Source organism: Bombina bombina, chromosome 3 (genome assembly GCF_027579735.1).
Source record: "Bombina bombina isolate aBomBom1 chromosome 3, aBomBom1.pri, whole genome shotgun sequence".
Lineage (NCBI taxonomy): Eukaryota > Metazoa > Chordata > Amphibia > Anura > Bombinatoridae > Bombina > Bombina bombina.
Window position 1 is genome coordinate 629,768,633 of NC_069501.1, and position 26,821 is coordinate 629,795,453.

The 26,821-nt window shown below is 39.7% G+C and overlaps 1 protein-coding gene across 1 annotated transcript in view; it reads left to right on the forward strand.

The window, feature by feature from the left end:
* The window catches only part of NT5C1A (5'-nucleotidase, cytosolic IA), a 148,590-nt gene that overhangs the window by 103,981 nt on the left and 17,788 nt on the right, over nucleotides 1–26,821 (forward strand). The window contains exon 3 of the mRNA XM_053707315.1: nucleotides 10,103–10,232. Coding sequence (XP_053563290.1) covers nucleotides 10,103–10,232 — 130 coding nt within the window. The remainder of the gene's footprint in view (nucleotides 1–10,102; nucleotides 10,233–26,821) is intronic.

A 26,821-nucleotide genomic window follows, 5' to 3' on the forward strand; every position in this document is an offset into this window, starting at 1 on the left:
AGAAAGAAAAAAAATTGTGTTTCGTGTCCTTTTAACTGCGCATAATTAAACAGTGTAAATTACAATCTCAAGGTGTTTACTTTTCCTTTAATTTTCTCTTAGCCGTCAGGCTGCGGATACAACATACCTTTCAGCAGCTGTTGGTTAGCAAAATGATGATCACCCTTAGCTGACCATCTTAAAGGTACATTGCACTAAATAATTGTATATGATCTAGATAAAAAAAACAACATTTGAACATGTTGTTTTGCCTGAAATAGTGTGATATCAAAGCTCTTTCAATTTAAATTGAATCTAATGTAGAAGTATCATTTGTGTGCTTCCTACTAATGCCCATTGAAAAATAGATGCTCCCTGCTAATACTCAGTGGCTATAAAATGAGCATTAGTAGGTAGAACCTATCAGCCAATAGTCATTAGCAGAGAGTACCTATGGCGGGCATTAGTATGACATATACAAATGATACTGCTGTATTAGCTTCAATTTAAACAGTTCATTTTCTTCACATTTATTAAGGCAGGCAAAAAAAAACTTGTTTAAAGGGTCATTCTATTGTAAAAATTACATGTTTGCGCACAAAGGGCCAGATTACAAACAGCCCACACCCACTAACTTTAGCCCCTTATAACAGCTTTGTGCAGTTACTTTAGTAAAAAATAAAGATACTACTATTTTTATTTTTTAATAAAGATGACTACATTGTATTTTGGGGGCAATAGGGGGACATTCAGAAAATTAACCAGTGGTCTGACCTCTCGTTAATTTACTGAGTGCTAATTGCTACTGCGAACTTGCGCTAGCACTTGTTTACAGGTGCGCAATAAATTAGCGTTCCACTTGTAATCTAGCCCATTATGTTTGCATTACTAATCTACAGCTGCATGTAACAGCCTCTGTTTATTGGGTCACCGGCTGTATCTTGCTTGGCACCAGCAATTCTTTGTGGCTCCTGAAAAGTGATTTCTTTTTTCCTGATCTTTAACCCATTTGAAGAGTATAGTACAAACATGACATACTCATTTTTGTTATAGAATGTCCCTTTGTTGCAAAAGTTACAGAGACATAAACCATGAAATAGTTTTTTTTTTATGTTGCCTTGTTTAGAAATAAAAAACCTCCTCATAAAAAAAAACAACATTAACCACATTTTGAGGGTCAGTATTGACAACATCAGTTTGATGCTGCCATTATCTTGACTTGGCTTCAAACCAAAGTACAATTTGTGGATCTTACCAATTTGTAGTTCCCACAAAAGAGCCCATCCTGTCTCTTTGGTTCCACATCATTAGACTTCCACCCTCTAGCGCAATTTATTTGCTCTGATCAGTCTGCTTTTACCCACACTATAAACATAATGTTGAGCCTGACAGACACAGTTTGTATGTTCTGTTTAAGTAACTAGGCAGGAAACTGATGCCCCTGACAGCTCTGATACCACATGTGCACGTAACAACTGATTTATTAGTGCACGCTGACCTTTTGCTGCAGAGCTCTGCAATATATAGACAGCTTACAGTATACTTCAGTTTGCCATCTTTTCTAAGCAAATAATCATGTAGGCCTGCATCGTATGATGGAAGTTAGTTTTTTTCTTGCTTGTAACCCTAGGCAAATATGTATAGTGACACTACAACTTATGTTGGTTGTGTTTATACTCAGCAGAAAGTCTTTATGTATGTTTGAGTACTAACAAAAATAAAATAAACATTCCCTGCCTTCCCTTGAACAACAAGTTTGCCAACTATATTAAAACAATCACCATAATCAACTGCAAAGATTACCTTTCTAGCAAATCATAAGGGAGCTGTCTTCTCTTAAAGGGACATAACACGTAAAAGGAAATGCTCTGATGTGTTAGAGCATTTTATTATTGCACTGTTACTTGTATATAAGTATGTGTTAAATCCTTTTAAATGAGTTAATCATAAAGTCAGCTCCAGAGCAGCATACCCACACTATACAGGGGGTTAGCAAAGTCTGACTACCAAAAGATTGAAGTGAATATGATGATAGAGTTAAATTAAATGCTCTATCAGAACCATAAAAGTGGAGATTTGATTGTCATGCTACTTTAAATCTGATAGGAGGGAGAGCAATCCTACCCAGAAACCCCTGTGCCTGGTGTAAAATGTGTCAGCCTAACACCCACAGATACACATATTTGCTAACAGTTTGGATAGTAGTGAGCTGTTTACTCAAATAAAGATTGGAAGGTTTGTCTTTGACTGTTATTCCTTTACTGTCAATCAACATAATTATGGTATCACAACCAATGACTAACAGAAACAAGGAGTTAATTGCTCCTAGATCATTTATCTTCCTATGGTATATCTAATAATATAATAAGGGCAAACTGAAGTACTTGATTAATCCACATCACATGCTCACTTAGTTTTATGGAAAGCATATATATGGGCACTATAGAAACTAAATATCTGTAACTTATAGCAGAGTATGTCATCTAATAGTGTCATGTGTGATGGTTATTGTGATATCTGTCTCGGCTAGGGATGCCAGCTCTCCCTTATTTCCAGGGATATCACGTATTTAATCTCACTTATTTAGCTGCTCAGTTGTTTAAAGGCAAGGTAAACTTGTGTGCACTCGTTAACAAATTTAACAATAACAGACAAAATTAGCATAACTTTAATTAATCAATTTTATATTATTATTATTTTTACCCTCAAATCTTATTTTTAAATCGTTGTCCTGCAACGATTCCTCGTCCGCCCGACTTTTCTATAGAAGTGATTGACACTTCTCTAACACTGTGGCCTCCAATCACCGCTTTCTCCATGTGGTGGTGAACACAGCATATCAGATGTCATCGGACCGCACTGCGCATGAGTCCGACCCGAAACGTCTACACTGTTGAACGCGCTCGTTCAAGACTCGTGCATGCTCCTTTTGTTAGATTATTAAATATATATGTCAATTTTGATCGTAATACTGATACACTCTTTTGGATAGCAATAACAGACAAAATAAATCGAATAGTCATTATTTGATTATGCTAAAATATGAATATTTGAAATTGATATTTCGTTAACTGTAAGAATAAAGATACTTACTATTACAATATTTTTAAATAAAATTTAAAGAATAATGCCGGTATTGTAATACGTAATCGCGGGGAATAATGAAGACGAGTCTGTCTCATATAATGAATACAAAGTATCGTACGAAAATTGCGCATGGGGTGGGTTGGGTCGCTACGATGAGAGCGAGAAAATAGGAAGTAGAAGCGGGGAGGAGTTTTACAATAAATGGTACGCATATATTTTATTATTTTTCATGAAAATACTAAATCTATTGTGTAAACCAACTTAGCGACTGCATTGCAGTGGTAAATAGAAAAGTAAACATGTTTTAAAACGTACCCAACTTTACCTTGCCTTTAATATTGTATTCTTGTACTCTTATTTAGTTAAGAATTTGATGTATCTGACCTTGTAATGTTTTTGCTGGCATGTCATAGAATTCACAGATTTGCAGAAAGCTGTAGACTGTGTGACTGAAGATGATTTGTACAAAGGATTTTGTTGTACTAATTTTTTTTCAGTAACTACTATCTGATTTGTCAATCCCCTACATGAAATCTGTTAATCCTTTAATCTCCCATATTTACTTCAAATTCACAACCCTAGTCTCCGCTGAATTCAAAAGAGTATTTTTCTAGTACCAGCTGGATATGTGCAGGGTTTCAACGTTCTTCCACTCTTATACAGCCTGATGTATTGATTCAGATAATACATATTAAGGGCAGATTACAAGTGAAGCGCAAATTTACACTTACGCGAGCGTGATATTTGCGCTACACTCGTAATACAGCACACGCTTCCATAGGCTCCAATGGGAGCCTTGCTCTCACAGCATGAGAACTAGCTCAGTGAAAGGGATAAGTCGCGCAGCGATGGGCAGCAGATTGTAAATATATATATATATGAATATATACAGTACATATATATTTAGGTGTATATACACATATTAACACCTAAATATATATGTATAGAAGCATATACATATATATTTACTGGGAACACACAGTTCCCATAGACCGCAATTTAAAGGCATTTTTTTTTTTTTAAACAACCCACACCCGCCAACTTTAACCCCAAAAAAACTTCTTAGTGCAGTTATTAATAAAGAAAATAAAGATGCTACTCCTCCCCCCCCCCCCTAAAGCAACACTATTACTAATTTTGGGGCCAATTGGGGGACATTTAAAAAAAATAACCAGAGATCTCGTTATTTATTTTTCACCCGCATACAGGCGAATTTGCCTGTTTGTGGGCTCGCGATAAATTAGCGCTCCACTTGTAATCTAGCCCTAAATGTGCCAGGCACTATAGAAACTAAAAGTCTGTTACTCATAGCAGAGTGTGTCATCGAGTGTTCTATACCCAGCATGTCACAATGAAATGAGCCTGATAAGCTGTGTAACTATGTGATAACGTTAGGTGCAGAAATGTGCTAACATTAATATTACTTCCTTCAGCATTCATATTTTTTTATAATTAAAGGGACACTGAACCCAATTTTTTTCTTTTGTGATTCAGATAGAGCATGACATTTTAAACAACTTTCTAATTTACTCCCATTATCAAATCTTTTTTATTCTCTTGGTATCTTTATTTGAAATGCAAGAATGTAAGGTTTTTTTGCCGGCCTATTTTTGGTGAACAGCCTGGGTTGTCCTTGCTGATTGGTGGATAAATTTATCCACCAATAAAAAAATGCTATCCAGAGTCCTGAACCAAAAAAAAAGCTGATGCCTTCTTTTTCAAATAAAGATAGCAAGAGAACGAAGAAAAATTGATAATAGGAGTAAATTAGAAAGTTGCTTAAAATTGTATGCTCTATCTGAATCAAAAAAGAAAAAAAATTGGGTTCCGTGTCCCTTTAAGTGACATAATATTAAAATAAAAACAATCTGTAACCAGTCTGTCACATTCTGGGATATGTATGATTACCTCTTTTTTTTAACCTTATAATAATTGCATGTCACTGTTGGGGGTACTAATGACAATACCGTATGACTGTGGGGGTACTTCCTACAACCTTTGTATAATTAAACATGTTACACTTGATTCCTATATGGCTTCCAGTGTATTTAGGTAAGAGTGCTATATGTGATCTTATTTATTTTCTCTAATCTTTCTTTGTGTTTATCTCTTCAAGTCACAGCACTGGTCTATATTTTCTCTTGAGCAGCTATTTAAATACTTATGCACAGTTCTAGTATACCTGTCTGTTGCCAGGGCCCTATCTCTGTTGTTATCTCGCAATCACTCTGCTATACCATTACAAGAACTATACTAGTAATTAGGAAATCAGGATTTGGGTGCAGTTTTCTTTAAAATGACAGTAAACACAATTTCCATATAATGCTCGATTTACCATTGTAAACTATTTATTTTGCTTGCTCAGGTGTAAACTACTCTGGTAAATTGCACTTTACCCCTTCCCTCAGAGGGAAGGAAGCTCTGAACTATATACTGATATTTTCTTTGTATAGGACAATGCTTCTGCAAATCTCCAATTCCACCTTAGAATTGTGCATCTGGGGTGAGATTACATTTGCGGCGCATGTTTCAGCGCAACTGCTGAAACCCGCGCCGCCCGTAATTTCACTTTGCACATCGGGGTATCACATATACGGCGCCGTCAGTTCATAAAGTGCCGTAAGTCGGATAAACTAGCGATGTCCAGAAATGAGCGTAAATACAAATTTCTGTAGTCGCCAGTGACTTACGGCACTTTAAAAACTGCCGGAGCCGAAGAAAAAAAAAAAAAAAATCCAATCTCCCGTAAAAGTGTAACCCGCCTCCCAAAAATAAACCCGACACATAAAACCCCCGGAACTAATAATAAAAGTATTAACCCCAAAACCGACAACCCCCAACAACACAAAATGCCTAATTAAACTATTAACCCCTAATCTGCCATTTACACACATCGCGATCTACCTAATTAAAGTATTAACCCCTAAATCCGCCAACCCCAACATCGCAAACTACCTAATAAATGTATTAACCCCTAATCCACCATTCACCCACATCGCAAAGTCCCTATTAAAACTATTAACCCCTAATCTGCATTAACCCACATTGCAAAGTACCTATTAAAACTATTAACCCCTAATCCACCATTAACCCACATCGCATCAAACCTTATGAAACTATTAACCCCTAAACTGCCAAACCCACACAACGCAATAATCCTAATAAAACTATTAATCCCTAATCTGCCAAACCCCCACAAAGGAAGTACCCTAATTAACTTATTAGCCCCTAATCCGCCAAACCCCCACAACGCAAATAACTAATTCAATTACTAAGCCCCCTAACCTAACACCCCCCTAAATTAACCCCAGTTACCTAAATTAAAAAATACTAAGTTAAAATTAAAATAAAAAAGCTAACATTACTTAAATATAAAAAACTATGATTAAACTAATCTAAGATTACAAAAATAACATTACATAAAAAAAGAAACCAAATTATCAAAAAAAAAAAAATATTTCAGTAGTTCTCATCCTATTGGCTGATTTGAATTTGAAGAATCAAATCAGCCAATAGGAATGCAAGGGACACCATATTTAAACTCGTACCTTGAATTCACTATTCAGTGTACGGCAGCGAACGCACGAAGATGATCCTCCATGGCTCTGCGGTCGCCGGTCCTTCTCCGCGCTCATCTCTGCTCCACGCCGGCTTGGTCCTGGATGAAGAAGGAAGTGGTCCCCGCTTGGAAGAAGATGTTGGCCGTTTGGAAGAAGACTTCACCACTGCCTGGAACAGGACCTTCTCCACCGGACTTCAGGAACGGTGAGTACCTATTTGGTTATTTTTATCATATACACTTGCTGGTGTTATTTGGATACCATCATCCTGAAATCCTGTGTTTTGGAGTGTTTCCTGCTGGACAGGAGTGCAGTTAGCTGGGCGGCTGTGAAGTCCTAGTCCGTCTATATTGCACCTGGAGGTGCTTTTCGTTTTGTAAGTGTGTTTTTGTCTACCTTACAAATTTACCTTGCTATATAGTATTAGGCTATGGTGGTCTATTCTAATCTTCCAGAACAAGAGTTGAGGAAGGTCCCTGTTGATACCCCCTGGTTTTGATTGGAGCTGGGTCAAGTTCAGTAAGCTGGACTACTGTTAAAGTTCCAGCCTGCCTCACTACCACCATTGGGTGCACTACACTTGTGAGTACCTGTCTTTCTTGATATTGATTGTCCCTGTGCTGGTGGTACTAGGCCATTGGGGCGCCTCTGTGTTCTCTCGTTTGGAAGAAGACTTCACCACTGAGTGGAACAGGACCTTCTCTGCCGGACTTCAGGAACGGTGAGTACCTATTTGGGGTTCGATTTAGGATTTTTTATTTATTTATTTTATTAGGGATTTATTGAGCACTCTTAAAAGAGCTGAATGCCCTTTTAAGGGCAATGCCCATACAAATGCCCATTTAGGGCAATGGGTAGTCTAGGATTTTTTAGTGTTAGGTTTTTTTATTTTGGGTGGTGGGGGTTTTTACTGGGGAACTTAGTGTTTTTTAAGGTAAAAGAGCTGTTTAACCTTTTTATTTTCATAGGGACTAGGTTTATTTTTTTATTTTTGATAATTTGGTATATAATTTTATGTAATGTTAGACTTTTTTATTTTTTGTAATCTTAGGTAATTGGGGTTAACTTAGGGGGTGTTAGGTTAGGGGGTTTAGTAATTTAATTAGTTATTTGCGTTGTGGGGGTTTGGCGGATTAAGGGTTAATAGATTTATTATGATTATTGCGTTGTGTGGGTTTGGCGGATTAGGGGTTAATAGTTTTTATTAGGTTTATTGTGATGTGGGTTAATGGCTGATTAGGGGTTAATAGTTTTATTAGGTTTATTGTGATGTGGGGGTTGGCGGATTAGGGGTTAATATACTTTATTAATTATTGCGGTGGAGGATTGCGGGTGACAGGTAGATAAGATATTGTGCATGCATTAGGTGTTAGTTACTATTTTCAGGGAGTTACGGTGCTCACATACTCAGTGCAAGTCTTGCTGCCCCTGCCTATGTGTGGCGAGGTGAAAATGGAGTAAAAGGTCTCCATTTTCGCCACGTAAGTCCTTGCGCTGATATCGATTTGTGGCTCTATGTTAGCTTATGGGAGTAAAAATAGCGACGGGTGAAATATATGTGCCGCAATTATATGCGGCGCCGTATATGTGATTCCAAAACTGCGTAAAAACAGGGGTCGCCGGCTTTTGTGGGCGACGCTGCATATGTAATCTTGCCCCTGATTGGCAACAAAGAGATCAGGACTGCCAATTTTTCCTATCAAAATGATCACTTTTTTAGTTGCTGATATAAACTTCATGACCCTTTCAGCCAATAATACTGCACCCTTTCAACCATTAATACTGCATCCTCAACATTATTTAGTTGAGCTTTCTGTGATAAGACCCAAATAATGACCCATTAATGGGACTTGAAAGTCAAACTTTCATGATTCAGATAGAGCAAGCAATTTTTGAAGACTTTTAATTGTACTTCTAATTTCAAATTTATGTTGTTCTTTTGGTATTCTTAGTTGAAAAGCATACCTAGGTAGGCTCATGAACAGCAACACACTACTGGGAGCTAGATGGTGATTGGTGTTTTGCAGGTGTTAAACACAATGGGCGGGATCCGACATACGGCGTAGTTTTCAGCGCAAGCGTGGGTACCCGCGCCGCCCGTAATTTCACCTCGCACATCGGGGGCGCGATCCGATATACGCCGTAGTTTTCAGCGCAAGCGTGGGTACCTGCACCGCCCGTAATTTCACTTTGCACATCAGGGTATTACATATACTGCGCCGTCAGATGCTAAACTGGCAATCTTCTGAAATGTGCGCAAATACACATTTTAGTCGTCACAAGTAACTTACGCCAGTATTTTGTCCACGGAAAGTGTCAAGGTAGAGTAGTTTTATGCAAATTAGGCTAACACTCGTAAAAATGATCCGCGATTTCAAATAAATGCGACACGTAATTCTGCTATTCAAAATTCATATAGAAACCCATATATAAAGAGATGAAGGTAATACAATTATGATTTCCCATTGTTCTCTCCTCCAAGTATTATTGATTGTTTTGAGAAGAAATTTAAAGTAAATAAGCAAGTATATGTCCACAATGTGATAAAGTACCTACAAGCTCAATCCATTTGATTATGTTGTGGCTTCAAACTATTTCAAATACACAAATAAACCTTTAAAAAGCAATATCATAGTATACTGTCCCTTTAACCTTGAGATGCTGCTTAAATGTATGTGTTTGTTAAGGCTTCCAGGGAGTTACGTTGCTTTTTTAGTCAGTGCAAGGGTTGCTGCGCCTGCAATTTGTGGCGAGATGAGAATGGAGTAGATTTTCTGAATTCTGCGCGCGTAAGTCCTTACGCTGTATATTTGATACCAAATTGCGCGTCTGTTCTATGTTAGTCTATGGCTAAAAAAAATACGGCCGAAGGGTGAAATATATGCGCGTAACTTGTATGCTACGCCGTATATGTAATACCAAAATCGTGCAAAATCTGGCGTTTCCGGCTTTTGCGGGCGACGCTGCATATCGGATCGGGCCCAATATGTAAGAAATAGTCCAATAATACAATGCAATTCAAGTATTTTTTCTTATTTGTTATAATTATTCTCTTCTCTACAATGTATCTAAAATTTAAGCCAATATTAAGCTAAAATTAGCCAATATTAACATTTTGAATGCTTATTGCACAGATGATCATTGAATAAATGTATCTTAAATTATGCAATTGTGCATCAGATAGCAGAAAATTTTATAATGTTAAATATTATACTGCCCCCACCTGGCAACTTCATAATACCACCTTACTGGCAACATTTTATGCTTTAAATAAATATGACATTTTCTCATCTGACATATTTTGACCATGTTTGATTATCTATGCTAGAGATTTAAGGCAAAACAAAATTATATTTTTGTAATTAATTGGCAATGGGGGTTTCACTGTTTTCAAAATGGGATACTGTTTGATTGATTGTCTGTGCAGACAAATGGCAGGGATAATGTGTAATTGTCCTATTCTGTTTCTATCTCAGGCTCTGGAAGCTGTTAACATCCATCTACGTGAGCTCTACCCAGAGAGTGAGGATCTGTTTGATATTGTCCTGATGACCAATAATCATGCACAGGTTGGAGTGCGTCTCATAAACACTATAAACCATTACAGTAAGTGTGTGTAACTGGCTTCATTATGTGATGTCAGTATACAAAGAGTGAACTGCTGCATTTACTACTCAATTACCAATAATAAATACTTACTATTTTTCTACTGCTTGTAATTAAAGTGACTTAGAAGTTATATTTGCAAAATAACACTTTTCATAACTATGCATTTGAATACTGTAGAATAATATAAACTTATTGCTAGATATACCATTTTTATGCAAATATACACTTTTATATGAGAGGTATATATTTATATAAAGAAAAACTGGAAATATCTGTTTCAAGTTAAATTCAATTGAGGGAAACTTTAGTTGAAATAATTTTTATTGTAAAACATATAAAGATTACATCACGCAATGTACAGTTTCTTTTACAATCTCTACATCTCTCCTCCCTTTTGGTAAGGGACTGTCCGTTTAAAGTCTTTTATAATTGTTGTAACTTGTGAAACAAAACCATAAAGTAAACGGGCTTTCTAATTGAACAGTTATTATTCGATAATTGAGTTCGGAAAGATCTGACAATCAGTGTGATTAAACATATAGTCCTTGATATCAACGGAGATTGAAGGATGCAACACACTACAGAAGAAATTTAATTTTCTTTGGCATCCCCTTCCTCCCCGTACCTCATTGTTGTATTTTCTGAAGATAAAATTTCCCTCCCCCCCCATTACCTCTCTTCCATTATACTCTAACAAGAAACCTTAAACAATAAACTCCCCCCCCCCCCCCTCACCGTTACTGTAATTTCAAACTTCAAACTTCAACTTGCCTGTTTCATCATTGTGTCTGCCGCCGATCCAGGGAGAGAGCCCAACCACCTCCAGTCATGCATGAGTCTCTACTGTCGTTTGTCGTCTCTCGTCTCCCTATATATTTCAGTTCTGGTCTTAGTTCTGTAATGTCAGAGTATCTTGTTGTGCCTAATTAATAACCTCTTAAGATCCAATAATTCCAAACTTTTAGAAATTGGTCATGGTTAGCTTGTATAAATGATGCTGACTCTGATAACTTGTGTGTGGTCTTAATTTTTTTCCATTACTTCTCCCCATGAGGGTATCCCTGTCTTCCAGTAACGTGCTACACATATCCTAGTAGCCGTGCATAAAGTGTGTATGAATGTGTTTATGGCTGAGTTAAAGGGTTTTCTCCTGTTAAGTGTAGTCAGTCCACGGGTCATCCATTACCTATGGGATTATAACTCCTCCCTAACAGGAAGTGCAAGAGGATCACCCAAGCAGAGCTGCTATATAGCTCCTCCCCCCTACGTCATATCCAGTCATTCTCTTGCACCTAACCAATAGATAGGATGTGTGAGAGGACAGTGGTTATTAAAACTTAGTTTTTATTTCTTCAATCAAAAGTTTGTTATTTTAAACGGCACCGGAGTGTGTTGTTTTTTCTCAGGCAGCATTAGAAGAAGAATCTACCTGAGTTTGTGTATGATCTTAGCGGACGTAACTAAGATCCATTTGCTGTTCTCGGCCATTCTGAGGAGCGAGGTAACTTCAGAACAGGGGACAGTGGGCAGGGTTCACCTGCAAAGAGGTATGTTGCAGTATATTATTTTCTAAGGAATGGAATTGACTGAGAAAATACTGCGAATACCGATAAAATGTAAGTACAGCCTTAAATGCAGTAGTAGCAACTGGTATCAGGCTGTTATGTATGTATGTTGGCACTGAAGTATTTCTGGGGAATGGCACTTCACTAAGAAAATACTGTATACATATAACTTATAGCCTTTCTGCAGTGATAGCGACTAGCAACAGGCTTTTATTATCATTTCATATATTTATATTTAAAACGTTTACTGGCAGGTTAATCGTTTTTCTCTCTGAGGTACTTGGTGAAAGATTTATGGGCAGGTGTGTTGGGGGAAAGGATGGTAGCACGTTTAGAGAACCTTTTAAACTAGGCAAAGGGGGGGAGGGTCAGTTAGAACAAAATAGAAATAGAACAGAGAGATCAGTCTGTGAATATGACAATCCCTTAATATCTCAAGGAAGGGATGACTTAAGAAATGTCACATTAGAAAATATAAAGGAAAGCACACCAAGTAGCAGCAGAAAGCACATGAAAATTAAATGTATGACAACAAATGCAAGAAGCATGACAGGTAAAATGGGGGAGCTGACGCTCTTAGTTGCAGAAGAGGACTATGATGTTATCAGTATAACTGAAACTTGGTGGGATGATTCACATGACTGGGCAGTTAACTTAGAGGGGTATACATTATTTAGGAGGGACAGGAATAATAAAAGGGGTGGAGGAATCTGCATGTATATTAAACCTAACCTTAAACCTACAATAAGGGAAGATATTTATGATACAAGTGACAATGTAGAGACCCTGTGGGTTGAAATAAAGAGTGGGGGGAAAAATCCTAAAAAAATATTACTAGGAACATGCTACAAGCCTCCGAACATTAGTGACCCGGAGGAAACTCAACTACTTATCCAAATAGGTAAGGCTGCTAATAACAGTGCTGTAATTATGGGAGATTTTAACTACCCTGATATAAACTGGGCCAATGAAACTAGTAATTCAGCTAAGGGGGATAGATTTTTAAATGTTCTCAGGGATAACTTCTTGTCACAATTAATAGAGGAGCCAACTAGGCGCTTTTACTACGCATTAAATTCAGTCACAGTCTTCCTTATTCTCCCTGCATGATCCAGGACGTCTCTGCAGAGCTCAGGGGTCTCCAAAACTAGTTTTGAGGGAGGTAATCACTCACAGCAGACCTGTGAGACTGTGTTTTGACTGTGATAAAAACGTATATATAAAAATTGTTATCCGTTTTTCTGGGTATTAAGGGGTTAATCATCCATTGCTAGTGGGTGCATTCCTTTGCTAAATTAATGCATTTACTGTAAAAATTTGGTTTCTATAACTAATCCGGTTCATTGTTATTGCAACTGTGACAGTTTTTTGTGTGCTTCTTAAAGGCACAGTAACGTTTTTTATATTGCTTGAAAATTGTTTTGAAAAGTATTTTCCAAGCTTGCTAGTCTAACTGCTAGTTTGTTTAAACATGTCTGACACAGAGGAATCTCTTTGTGCAATATGTTCAAAGGCCAATGTGGAGCCCAATAGAAATTTGTGTACTAATTGCATTGATGCTACTTTAAATAAAAGCCAATCTGTACATGTTAAGAAAATTTCACCAGACAACGAGGGGAAAGTTATGCCGACTAACTCTCCTCACGTGTCAGTACCTGCATCTCCCGCTCAGGAGGTGCGTGATATTGTGACGCCAAGTACATCAGGGCGGCCATTACAAATCACTTTGCAAGACATGGCTAATGTTATGACTGAAGTTTTATCTAAATTGCCAGAACTTAGAGGTAAACGCGACCACTCTAGGGTGAGAACAGAGTACGCTGATAATGTTAGAGCCATGTCTGATACTGCGTCACAAGTGGCAGAGCATGAAGACGGAGAGCTTCATTCTGTAGGTGACGGATCTGATCCAAATAGACTGGACTCAGACATTTCAAATTTTAAATTTAAGCTTGAGAACCTCCGTGTACTATTAGGGGAGGTATTAGCGGCTCTGAATGATTGTAACACGGTTGCAATCCCAGAGAAATTATGTAGGCTGGATAGATACTATGCGGTACCGGCGTGTACTGACGTCTTTCCTATACCTAAGAGGCTTACAGAGATTATTAACAAGGAGTGGGATAGGCCCGGTGTACCTTTTTCCCCCCCTCCTATATTTAGAAAAATGTTTCCAATAGACGCCACCACACGGGACTTATGGCAGACGGTCCCTAAGGTGGAGGGAGCAGTTTCTACTCTGGCTAAGCGTACCACTATCCCGGTGGAGGATAGCTGTGCTTTTTCAGATCCAATGGATAAAAAGTTAGAGGGTTACCTTAAGAAAATGTTTACTCAACAAGGTTTTATATTACAACCCCTTGCATGCATTGCGCCTGTCACAGCTGCGGCGGCATTCTGGTTTGAGTCTCTGGAAGAGACCCTTGAGACAGCTCCATTGGATGAGATTATAAACAAGCTTAAAACCCTTAAGCTAGCTAATTCATTTATTTCTGATGCCGTAGTACATCTAACTAAGCTTACGGCTAAGAATTCCGGATTCGCCATTCAGGCGCGCAGAGCGCTGTGGCTTAAATCCTGGTCAGCTGATGTGACTTCTAAATCTAAATTGCTTAACATACCTTTCAAAGGGCAGACATTATTCGGGCCCGGTTTGAAGGAAATTATCGCTGACATTACTGGAGGTAAGGGCCATGCCCTGCCTCAAGACAGAGCCAAACCAAGGGCTAGACAGTCTAATTTTCGTGCCTTTCGTAACTTCAAGGCAGGAGCAGCATCAACTTCCTCCGCTCCAAAACAGGAAGGATCTGTTGCTCGCTACAGACAGGGCTGGAAACCTAACCAGACCTGGAACAAGGGCAAGCAGGCCAGAAAACCTGCTGCTGCCCCTAAGACAGCATGAAGTGAGGGCCCCCAATCCGGAAACGGATCTAGTAGGGGGCAGACTTTCTCTCTTCGCCCAGGCTTGGGCAAGAGATGTCCAGGATCCCTGGGCGTTAGAGATCATATCTCAGGGATATCTTCTGGACTTCAAAGCTTCTGCTCCAAAAGGGAGATTTCATCTTTCAAGGTTGTCAACAAACCAGATAAAGAAAGAGGCGTTTCTACGCTGTGTACAAGATCTTTTACTAATGGGAGTGATCCACCCGGTTCCGCGGTCGGAGCACGGACAAGGGTTTTACTCAAATCTGTTTGTGGTTCCCAAGAAAGAAGGAACCTTCAGACCAATCTTGGATTTAAAGATCCTAAACAAATTCCTAAGAGTTCCATCGTTCAAAATGGAAACTATTCGGACAATCTTACCCATGATCCAAAAGGGTCAGTACATGACCACAGTGGATTTAAAGGATGCCTACCTTCACATACCGATTCACAAAGATCATTACCGGTATCTAAGGTTTGCCTTCCTAGACAGGCATTAAGAGTTTGTAGCTCTTCCCTTCGGGTTAGCTACTGCTCCAAGAATCTTTACAAAGGTTCTGGGTTCTCTTCTGGCGGTACTAAGACCGCGAGGAATATCGGTAGCTCCGTACCTAGACGACATTCTGATACAAGCGTCAAGTTTCCAAACTGCCAAGTCTCATACAGAGTTTGTACTGGCATTTCTAAGGTCCCATGGGTGGAAAGTGAACGAAGAAAAGAGTTCTCTATTGCCACTCACAAGAGTTCCCTTCTTAGGGACTCTTATAGATTCTGTAGAAATGAAAATTTACCTGACAGAAGACAGGTTAACAAAACTTCTAAATGCTTGCCGTGTCCTTCATTCCATTCCACACCCGTCAGTGGCTCAATGCATGGAGGTAATAGGCTTAATGGTAGCGGCAATGGACATAGTACCCTTTGCACGCCTGCATCTCAGACCACTGCAATTGTGCATGCTAAGTCAGTGGAATGGGGATTACTCAGATTTGTCCCCTATGCTGAATCTGGATCAAGAGACCAGAAATTCTCTTCTATGGTGGCTCTATCGGCCACATCTGTCCAAGGGGATGCCCTTCAACAGGCCAGATTGGACGATTGTAACAACAGACGCCAGCCTGAAAGGTTGGGGCGCTGTCTGGAATTCCCTGAAGACTCAGGGATTATGGACTCAGGAGGAGAGTCTCCTTCCCATAAATATTCTGGAATTAAGAGCAGTTTTCAATGCCCTTCTGGCTTGGCCTCAGTTAGCAACTCTGAGGTTCATCAGGTTTCAGTCGGACAACATCACGACTGTGGCTTACATCAACCATCAGGGAGGGACAAGGAGTTCCCTAGCGATGATGGAAGTCTCAAAGATAATTCACTGGGCAGAGTCTCACTCTTGCCACCTATCAGCGATCCACATCCCAGGCGTGGAGAACTGGGAAGCGGATTTTCTAAGTCGCCAGACTTTTCATCCGGGGGAGTGGGAACTTCATCCGGAAATCTTTGCCCAAATACTTCGACGTTGGGGCAAACCAGATCTGGATCTCATGGCGTCTCGCCAGAACGCCAAACTTCCTTGTTACGGATCCAGATCCAGAGACCCGGGAGCGATTCTGATAGATGCTCTGACAGCACCTTGGGTCTTCAACATGGCTTATGTGTTTCCACCCTTCCCGATGCTTCCTCGATTGATTGCCAGGATCAAACAGGAGAGAGCATCGGTGATTCTAATAGCGCCTGCGTGGCCACGCAGGACCTGGTATGCAGACCTAGTGGACATGTTGTCCTGTCCACCATGGTCTCTACCTCTGAGACAGGACCTTCTGGTGCAGGGTCCTTTCAACCATCCAAATCTAATTTCTCTGAGGCTGACTGCATGGAGATTGAACGCTTGATTCTATCAAAGTGTGGATTCTCGGAGTCAGTGATTGATACCTTAATACAGGCTAGGAAGCCTGTTACCAGGAAAATTTACCATAAAATATGGCGCAAATACTTGCATTGGTGCGAATCCAAGAGTTACTCATGGAGTAAGGTTAGGATTCCTAGGATATTGTCTTTTCTACAAGAAGGTTTAGAAAAGGGTTTATCCGCTAGTTCGTTAAAGGGACAGATCTCAGCTTTGTCCATCCTTTTACACAAACGTCTGTCAGAAGTTCCAGACGTTCAGGCTTTTTGTCAGGCTTTGGCCAGGATTAAGCCTGTATTTAAAACTGTTGCTCCGCCATGGAGCTTAAACTTAGTTCTTAACGTTTTACAGGGTGTTCCGTTTGAACCCCTTCATTCCATTGATATCAAACTGTTATCTTGGAAAGTTCTGTTTTTAATGGCTATTTCCTCGGCTCGAAGAGTCTCTGAGTTATCTGCCTTACATTGTGATTCTCCTTATCTGATTTTCCATTCAGACAAGGTAGTTCTGCGTACTAAACCTGGGTTCTTACCTAAGGTAGTCACTAACAGGAATATCAATCAAGAGATTGTTGTTCCTTCATTGTGTCCTAATCCTTCCTCAAAGAAGGAACGACTTCTGCACAATTTGGACGTTGTCCGTGCCCTGAAATTTTATTTGCAGGCAACTAAAGATTTTCGACAAACTTCTTCCCTGTTTGTCGTTTATTCTGGACAGAGGAGAGGTCAAAAGGCTTCGGCTACCTCTCTCTCCTTCTGGCTTCGTAGTATAATACGTTTAGCCTATGAGACTGCTGGACAGCAGCCTCCTGAAAGAATTACAGCTCATTCTACCAGAGCTGTGGCTTCCACTTGGGCCTTTAAAAATGAGGCCTCTGTTGAACAGATTTGCAAGGCTGCGACTTGGTCTTCACTTCACACTTTTTCCAAATTTTACAAATTTGACACTTTTGCTTCTTCGGAGGCTGTTTTTGGGAGAAAGGTTCTTCAGGCAGTGGTTCCTTCCGTATAAAGATCCTGCCTGTCCCTCCCATCATCCGTGTACTTTTAGCTTTGGTATTGGTATCCCATAGGTAATGGATGACCCGTGGACTGACTACACTTAACAGGAGAAAACAAAATTTATGCTTACCTGATAAATTCCTTTCTCCTGTAGTGTAGTCAGTCCACGGCCCGCCCTGTTTTTTATGGCAGGTCTAAATTTTAAATTATACTCCAGTCACCACTACACCCTATAGTTTCTCCTTTCTCGTTTGGTTTTCGGTCGAATGACTGGATATGACGTAGGGGGGAGGAGCTATATAGCAGCTCTGCTTGGGTGATCCTCTTGCACTTCCTGTTAGGGAGGAGTTATAATCCCATAGGTAATGGATGACCCGTGGACTGACTACACTACAGGAGAAAGGAATTTATCAGGTAAGCATAAATTTTGTTTTATATGCTCATTTAATAGAGCTTGGGTTACTGTCAGGGTAATATTCTCAGAGAGCACCTCGCTTAGCAATTTAGATAGATTAGACCATATCTGTTGTATCTGAGGGCATTCCCACCACATATTGTTCCCATCTCCATACAACCTCTGTAACAATTTTTATTACCGTTACGAGTATAGTGTGACGTGACTATCGGAGTAAGATACCACCTAAAAACGGTCTTAATGCAATTTTCTTTATAGTCTGCACTAACCATACCTTTTCCAGAGCCCTAGAAGGCCTCTTCCCATTCTTCTTTGGAATAAATTTTGTTAATATCTCGTTCCCATTTTTCCATCAACAGAGATTTAGATGTATGTTTGGCTGTTTGTAGAGTTATGTATATGATGGAAATTAGTTTTTTATGTCTAGATCTAGTGCAACACAGTCTTTCCATTGTCGTCAGAGTCTGTCTGGGATCTCGGGGTAAGACCTTGGTGATAGTTGATGCTATCTGTAGGTATAAAAACCATTGTAATTTGTCTGGCAATATTTTTTCCTGTATCTGCTGGTATAAAGCTATTTTACCTTTGTGGAGAAAATCAGCTACCCTGTAAAGCCCTTTGTTCGCCCACTTGTCAATTTGCCCGTGAAAGTCTTGGCACATCAGTGTCCTTAGTGGTCTTACTAGTGAATCTAGGGGCAGTAGCTTTAGAGAAGTGGACAGCGAGTGCCACAATGACATCATCTCTCTTGTTGGTTTCGCAGCTTTTGTTAATTTATGTACATCCTTCGGATGTGCCCACAAGAGATCATCTGAGTGACTAAAGCCTGCTATTGTAGTCTCCGCTCTCACCCACACCAAATCGTTTGGAGTGTTGCTCATTAAGGTAGTTTGCGCTAGTCTCACCGCTTGGTAGTAGTTAAGCAAATTTGGGACCCTGACCCCCCCCCCAATTGTCTATGTTGCATTAATATCTGTGAGGGTATCCTAGCCTTCTTGTTTCCCCGTAAAAACCTTATCAAGTCTGTCTGAAATTTGTTTAGTTCTGGTAAGGGAATCTTAATTGGGAGAGCTCTGAACAAATATAATATTCTCGGGAGAATGTTCATTTTAATCGCCGACAGTCGGCCATACCAAAGGAAACCCCCAGCCTTCCAAGATTTAATCTCTTTTCTAATTACCTTATATAGAGGTACATAATTTAATCTATAAAGTTCTGAGATATCGCTTGATATCCTGACTCCTAAGTATTTAATCGCTTCTTTAGCCCAAACAAATGAAAAATTAGTGTCGATGACCTTTTTAGTGTGGGCTGGTAGAGCAATAGATAACGCCTCACATTTTTCTTGATTTACCTTATACCCCCAGAATATTCCTGTAGGATTTGATATAAGTGAGGTAAGGATATCAAAGGTTTGGTCAGGGTGAGGAGGACGTCATCTGCAAATAGGGATATTTTAAATTCCTCTCTACCTATTGGTACTCTATGGACCTCTGGGGTTAGGCGAATCTTCGCTGCCAAGGGCTCTACACAAAGAGCAAATAAAAGTGGCGACAAGGGGCAGCCTTGTCTTGTACCGTTCCGAATATCAATACTTTTAGATTGGTAGCCTGCCGCTCTAATGTGTGCTGTAGGGTATGAGTAGATGCCCTTGATAGCTTGAACAAATGGTCCCGCATCCCAACCTAGTCAAAACCTCTAACATAAAGTCCCAGTCTATTCTATCGAACGCCTTCTCCGTGTCCAAAGATAGGACCAGAGAAGGCGTTTGCGTCTTATTCAGATAGTCAACCAGGGAAATCATCCACCTTGTATTATCTGGGGCTTCTCTTCCTAGAATAAATCCAACTTGGTCTGGATGGACCAAGGCTGGTAAATTTGTCTTAAGTCTATTTGCCAATATTTTAATGAAGATCTTTATATCTTGGTTGATTAATGATATAGGCCGGTAGTTTTGGCATAATTTTGGGTTCCTTCCTGGCTTAGGGATCACTACTATCTTAGCTTGTAAAATTTCTCTTGGGATTTCCTTACCCTGTAAGATATCATTACAGAATGTTACTACATGCAGAGTTAATATTGATTTAAAAAGTTGGTAATATTCTCCCGGAAACCCATCCGGGCCTGCCGCTTTTCCAGGCTTGAGTTCCTTGATGGCCATTAGAACTTCCCTGGTTGACACCATCTCGTTTAGCTCGTCATTGACTGATTTATCTATTGGTGTGAGTTTAACGTTGTCTAAAAATCTATGTAGCAACTGTTTAGTCTGGTCATTTTGTGTTGTTTTTTTACCGTCATAGAGATGTGCATAATATTGAGCAAAGGTCTCAGCTATCTCCAGAGGGTTGGAGGTACATGTACCTTCGTTTTTCTGCAGTAGTGGTATGGAAAAAGATTTTGTCTGTTCTCTAAGCTTATGTGCCAAGTACTTATCTGGTTTGTTAGAATAGAGATAGTACTGTGCTTTCAATTTGATAGCTGCTCTAAGAGATGCCTTATTCATAATCGTCGACAATTCTAGCCTCTTAGCCTGTAGTTCCTGAAATACTGTTGCTGATAGGTTTTGCTGGTGTAATCTGGTAAGGGTATCTATTTGAGTTTGTAAAGAGTCTACTTGGCTTCTATTGGCCTTGGTCAAGGTCGCTTTTTCTTTGATGAGCAGCCCTCTGATAAAAGGCTTGTGTGCAGCCCATGTATTAATCGGATTAGAAGTGGAATCTATATTTACTGCCCAGTACTCTAACATAGCTTGTGAGATAGAGTTGTGTATGCCTGGCTTCTGTAGTACATAAGGGTCATAATTCCAGGAGCGTGTTGTGCTAATGTGAAATGTTTCCTTTATGATTACTTGGACTATGGAGTGGTCAGACCAAGCACATGCGTATATGGTGGAAGATGTCAAATCAGGGAGCCAAATCTGATTTAAGTAAACATAGTCTACCTTTGAGTATGTTTTGTGCACATGAGAATAGTAAGTGTAATCTGAAGTTTTCCCATATAAAGTGTCCCAGGAGTCTATAATGTTATGTGATAAAAAAATCTCTTTTATCTTTTTAACCATTGAGTTGTGTCTCAATTTATTTTGGGTCAATTTGGTCTTATCTGTATTCTGGTGTGTATACATCTCTATATTGAAATCACCTCCCACCAGGATCCTAGCTTGTGACCACTGGGTTAGTAAATAGGAAATGTGGTAGAAAAAAGATATTTGTGTCTCATTGGGTGCATAGATGTTACATAGAATAATTTGTTTATCCCGTTGCCTCCCTCACACTATTAAGAATCTCCCTTCTGGATCTCTGATCGTTTCCTCTACCAAAAATACTAATGATTGGTGTAACAGAATAGATACCCCTCTCTTTTTTTTGTCTGTTGTTGAGTGGTAATGTTGTGTAAAGCATTTCGACCAGTATTTCGGAACTACTTCTTTGGTACAGTGTGTTTCCTGTAAAAAGATTATATTAGCTTTTAGCCTTAAGAATTGAGGGAAACTTTAAAGGGACACTAAACCCAATTTTTTCTTTCATGATTCAGAAAGAGCCTGCAATTTTACTGGGACCAAAAAAAGGCCCGGGCATTTTAGGGCAAAGAGGCCCATTCCCCCCCCCCCTCCGCTCACCTTTTCTTATTTAACCGTATACCAAACATGGCAAGTATATAGCATATACATTTTTAAACAAGTTTCCAATTTACTTTTATTATCAAATTGGGTTCATTCTCTTAGGATCCTTTGCTGAAGGACCAGCAAAGCACTACTGGGAGCTAGCTGAACATATCTGGTGAGCCAATGACAAGAGGGAAATATGTTCCCAAGTCTACCTAGATATGCTTTTTAACAAAGGATACCAAAGAAGAAAACAAATGAGATAATAGAAGTAAATTGCAAAGATTTTCTAATTGCATGCTCTAGCTGAATTGCAGAAGAAAAAAAAAAGTTGGGTCTGAAAAAATCTATGGAAAATAAGAATCTGTCATACAAACCCGACAATCTCCCCTTAAAAAAATAACTGAAAAATTTCCATTAGTCTGCCGCACAGTGAATGTCTCAAACCTATCCTGAAAACACACATATTCTAGTCTCTCCATATAGGACCCAAACTCTCTTATTCAGAGAGAATCTCAGTTTCATCCTAATCATGGGACATCATTACATGTAAATATTTTATTCACATTCTAACTATATTATGTTATAACCATGTCTCATCCTAATAGTAAAAAAACTTCTGAATGCAATGTGAGCAAGGGAAATCTCTCAGTCCCACTATGAGAAATAAACTACTTACTTACACAGCATGGTGCCTAATGAGTATTAGGATTATTATTAATATTACTATAGCAAAGTACAGAGGAGTAAACCAGAAACCTCAGGGCCCCGGTGCAAGAATCCATAAAGGGCCCCCACTTTAAAAAAACTCCCAAAAAACATAATTTTATTGTTATTTTTTTTATCTTGTTTTAAATACTGCTCTAAATGTCGGCCATACTAAAGTAAAACAAGAAAGTAACAAAAATAATTTAATAATTTAAAGTGATATATTTGTTAATAGTAAAAAATAACTTTTAGTTTTTGCACCAAAGTGTAAAGAAATTCGCTCTTCACCTGTTTATAAATCTATAAGCCAGCTACATGCAGCACATGTCTCACAGTAGAATTAGTTATACGCAGTAGTGGGTTGTGTATAGTGGGTGTCATGAGTCTACTTTTGTTACTTCTTGTTATATGCTAAATGTTATATAAAGAGTAAGCAAAGAGTTAATGGAGGGGGACAAAGGGAATTCAAATTTAAGGTAATAATAGGTTGTGAAAGATGAGGTCCATAATCTATACCTCTGCACCCATAAGTTCAACTTCTTGCACTCACACATAATATAAACTACAAAGAGCTCTGGTTAGATCTTTGATTGGAAAAAAAGTATTTAGTCAGTCACCAATTGTGCAAGTTCTCCCACTTAAGAAGATGAGAGAGGCCTGTAATTTTCATCATAGGTATACCTCAACTATGAGAGACAAAATGTGGAAACAAATCCAGACAATCACATTGTCTGATTTGGAAAGAATTTATTTGCAAATTATAGTGGAAAATAAGTATTTGGTCACTTACAAACAAGCAAGATTTCTGGCTCTCACATACCTGTATCTTCTTCTTTAAGAGGCTCCTCTGTCCTCCACTCATTACCTATATTAATGGCACGTGTTTGAACTTGTTATCAGTATAAAAGACACCTGTCCACAACCTCAAACAGTCACACTACAAACTCCACTATGGTGAAGGCCAAAGAGCTGTTTAAGGACACCAGAAACAAAATTGTAGACCTGCACCAGACTGGAAAGACTGAATCTGCAATAGACAAGCAGCTTGATGTGAAGAAATCAACTGTGGGAGCAATAATTAGAAAATGGAAGACATACAAGACCACTGATAATCTCCCTCGATCTGGGGCTCCATGCAAGATCTCACCCCGTGGAGTCAAAATGATCACAAGAACAGTGAGCAAACATCCCAGAACCACACAGGGGGACCTAGTGAATGACCTGCAGAGAGCTGGACCAACGTAATAAAGGCTACCATCAGTAACACACTACGCCGCCAGGGACTCAGATCCTGCAGTGCCAGACGTGTCCCCCTGCTTAAGCCAGTACATGTCTGGGCCCATCTGAAGTATGCTAGAGAGCATTTGGATGATCCAGAAGCGGATTGGGAGAATGTCATATGGTCAGATGAAACCAAAGTAGAACTGTTTGGTAGAAACACAACTTGTCGTGTTTGGAGGAGAGAGAACACCATGCCTACTGTGAAGCATGGGGGTGGCAACATCATGTTTTGGGGCTGTTTCTCTGCAAAGGGAACAGGACGACTGATCTGTGTACATGAAAGAATGAATGGGGCCATGTATCGTGAGATTTTGAGTGCAAACCTCCTTCCATCAGCAAGGGCATTGAAGATGAAATGTGGCTGGGTCTTTCAGCATAACAATGATCCCAAATACACCGCCCAGGCAACGAAGCAGTGGCTTTGTAAGAAGCATTTCAAGGTCCTGGTGTGGCCTAGCCAGTCTCCAGATCTCAACCCCATAGAAAACCTTTGGAGGGAGTTGAAAGTCCATGTTGCCCAGCGACAGTCCCAAAACATCACTGCTCTAGAGGAGATCTGCATGCAGGAATGGGCCAACATACCAGCAACAGTGTGTGACAACCTTGTGAAGACTTACAGAAAACGTTTGACCTCTGTCATTGCCAACAAAGGATATATAACAAAGTATTGAGATGAACTTTTGATATTGACTAAATACTTATTTTCCACCATAATTTGCAAATAAATTCTTTCCAAATCAGACAATGTGATTGTCTGGATTTGTTTCCACATTTTGTCTCTCATAGTTGAGGTATACCTATGATGAAAATTACAGGCCTCTCTCATCTTCTTAAGTGGGAGAACTTGCACAATTGGTGGCTGACTAAATACTTTTTTTCCCCACTGTAAAGGGGCTATTTGTAATCCATTTACTACAGTGCAACAGGTAAAATGGATAATTGGGAACACATTAAAGGGGAGTAAAATGTAGCTTACATTATCACTTTAACATTGACACACTTTATCTAAACCTAACTGTCCTCAGAAGAATAGATTAAATTAGCAAAACTTAGGTTTCAACATGGTGGCTCTAATTACGTTATAGAAAACAAAGTACTTTATTGAAACTAAAAATACATCTGCATATGATTTAACCCTTTGAGTGCTAAGCACTTTCCCACCTGGGCGCTAAGCTGATTTTATTTTCTATTTTTTTAAATACTGTATATATATTTTTTAACTTTGTTTTGGGGATCTGTAGCTGCTTAGATGCCTGAGATACAAGCTCTTCTAAGCAGCATGCCCCCTTTCCCTATACTTGTCGTAATTTTTCAATAAAGTTGTGCCGTGATTTCATCACGTCATTGTGCGTGACGTCACCGTGCGAAACGTGAAGTCCCGGCGATGCCTGTCACTATACAGGCCCAATCGCCAGGGTAGGAATGGGTGGGAGCCCCCAGATCTCCCTCAAGGTGGGAGAGTGCTAGTGACGGCTCTGAGCTGTCGTTAGCACCTGACTGAGACAATTTGCGACGGCTCAGAGCCGTCGTTAGCACTCAGGGGGTTAATATAATTATGGTTAAATGTCCATTTAAAATAGCCCTAAACAATTTAGTCACCTCATGACTAAAAATAATTTTGCAGTTGCCAGCCAGGGGGGTATTGTAATAGAATGAATAATGAAATAAAGAATGTTATAGTGCATCTTCACTTCCAAATGATGAATACAGCTACATCTAATTTATTGTATAGATTCAGGTTAGCTTTTTAAAAATGCTAAAATTTACTATCACTTTAACTGGAATAAAATCTCATATGGTTACTAGATACAGGCTCAGCCCAGAGCTTGTACTGTTTTATAGAGACTAAATATGCACTGTAGAATAGCTGCTAAAGAACAAATGCAGATCACCAAGATGTCATCTGCAGTCACTAACAATTCAAAGAATCACTTCTATAGGATAACATAGGAACTATACTTTTGTCAAAAACATTTCAAAGGACTATATGTTTGCAGCAAAGGAGATCGGTTAAAATAGCATTATTCTATTGTTGCCTAATTAACAGTGAAATTGCTTATACTGCATTTGTATTCACATAACCCTGCACATGTCAAGCACTGAGTGTAAATTCATTGCTAAGTACAATAATAGAAGATTGTGGTTGTGTTACTTTAGTAATTGTTATTTATGAACTCACCCATGTTTTACCTGTTTACTACCTGGACGATTTCTCTGATGCTGTTGCCACCCACAGAGCAGTTCCTGCCGCCTTAGCTGATATGGGGTTGTGGTGTCAGCGTGCCTTGTGCAAGTCCAACCTGATGCCGTTCACGTGACGTGAAACTCACTCAAATGTTGTGCGCCTGTGACTATCAACCACCCCAGCACGCGGTTTTCCTTTATGGTTGTTAAATTCAAACTCAAAGCCAGTACTCTGCGCTCCAAACAGAGAGCCTACATAAAGTGCCGCCCCCCTCAATCTGCCGGCCGCGGCCCTAGGCAGATTGAGGGGGGTGGCACTTTATGTAGGCTCTGTTTGGAGCGCAGAGTACTGGCTTTAAATTTGAATTTAGAAACCTGGGACATAGTGCATACATCATTCATGCCACTGACTGTTACATAAATAGAATTTTGGGGCTAACCCGGCTAACTAAAAGAGCCACAGTGAAAGTAGCATGGGCGGGCTAAGGTAACCTGCGGCCCACTGGGCATTTGCCTGGTATGCCCTATGGTCAGTCCAGGCCAGGGCCAGATTGGGAATTCAGATCAGCACTGGAAATTTGTGTAGACGGGCCCTGCCCAACCCCATTCATGTCCCCAGTCATGCCCCCACCCAGCCCATCCATGGTAAAACTCCTGTGGCCTCCAGCCCAATCTGGCCTTTACTGTCTTACAGGCAGGGGAGGACTGGCAACTTTTGGCCCAGGGGGAAAGTACACCCTGCAACTCCGCCCACTTCCTCTAAAAACATAATTTATGCTTACCTGATAAATTTATTTCTCTTGTAGTGTATCCAGTCCACGGATCATCCATTACTTGTGGGATATTCTCCTTCCCAACAGGAAGTTGCAAGAGGATCACCCACAGCAGAGCTGCTATATAGCTCCTCCCCTCACTGCCATATCCAGTCATTCGACCGAAACAAAACGAGAAAGGAGAAACCATAGGGTGCAGTGGTGACTGTAGTTTAATTAAAATTTAGACCTGCCTTAAA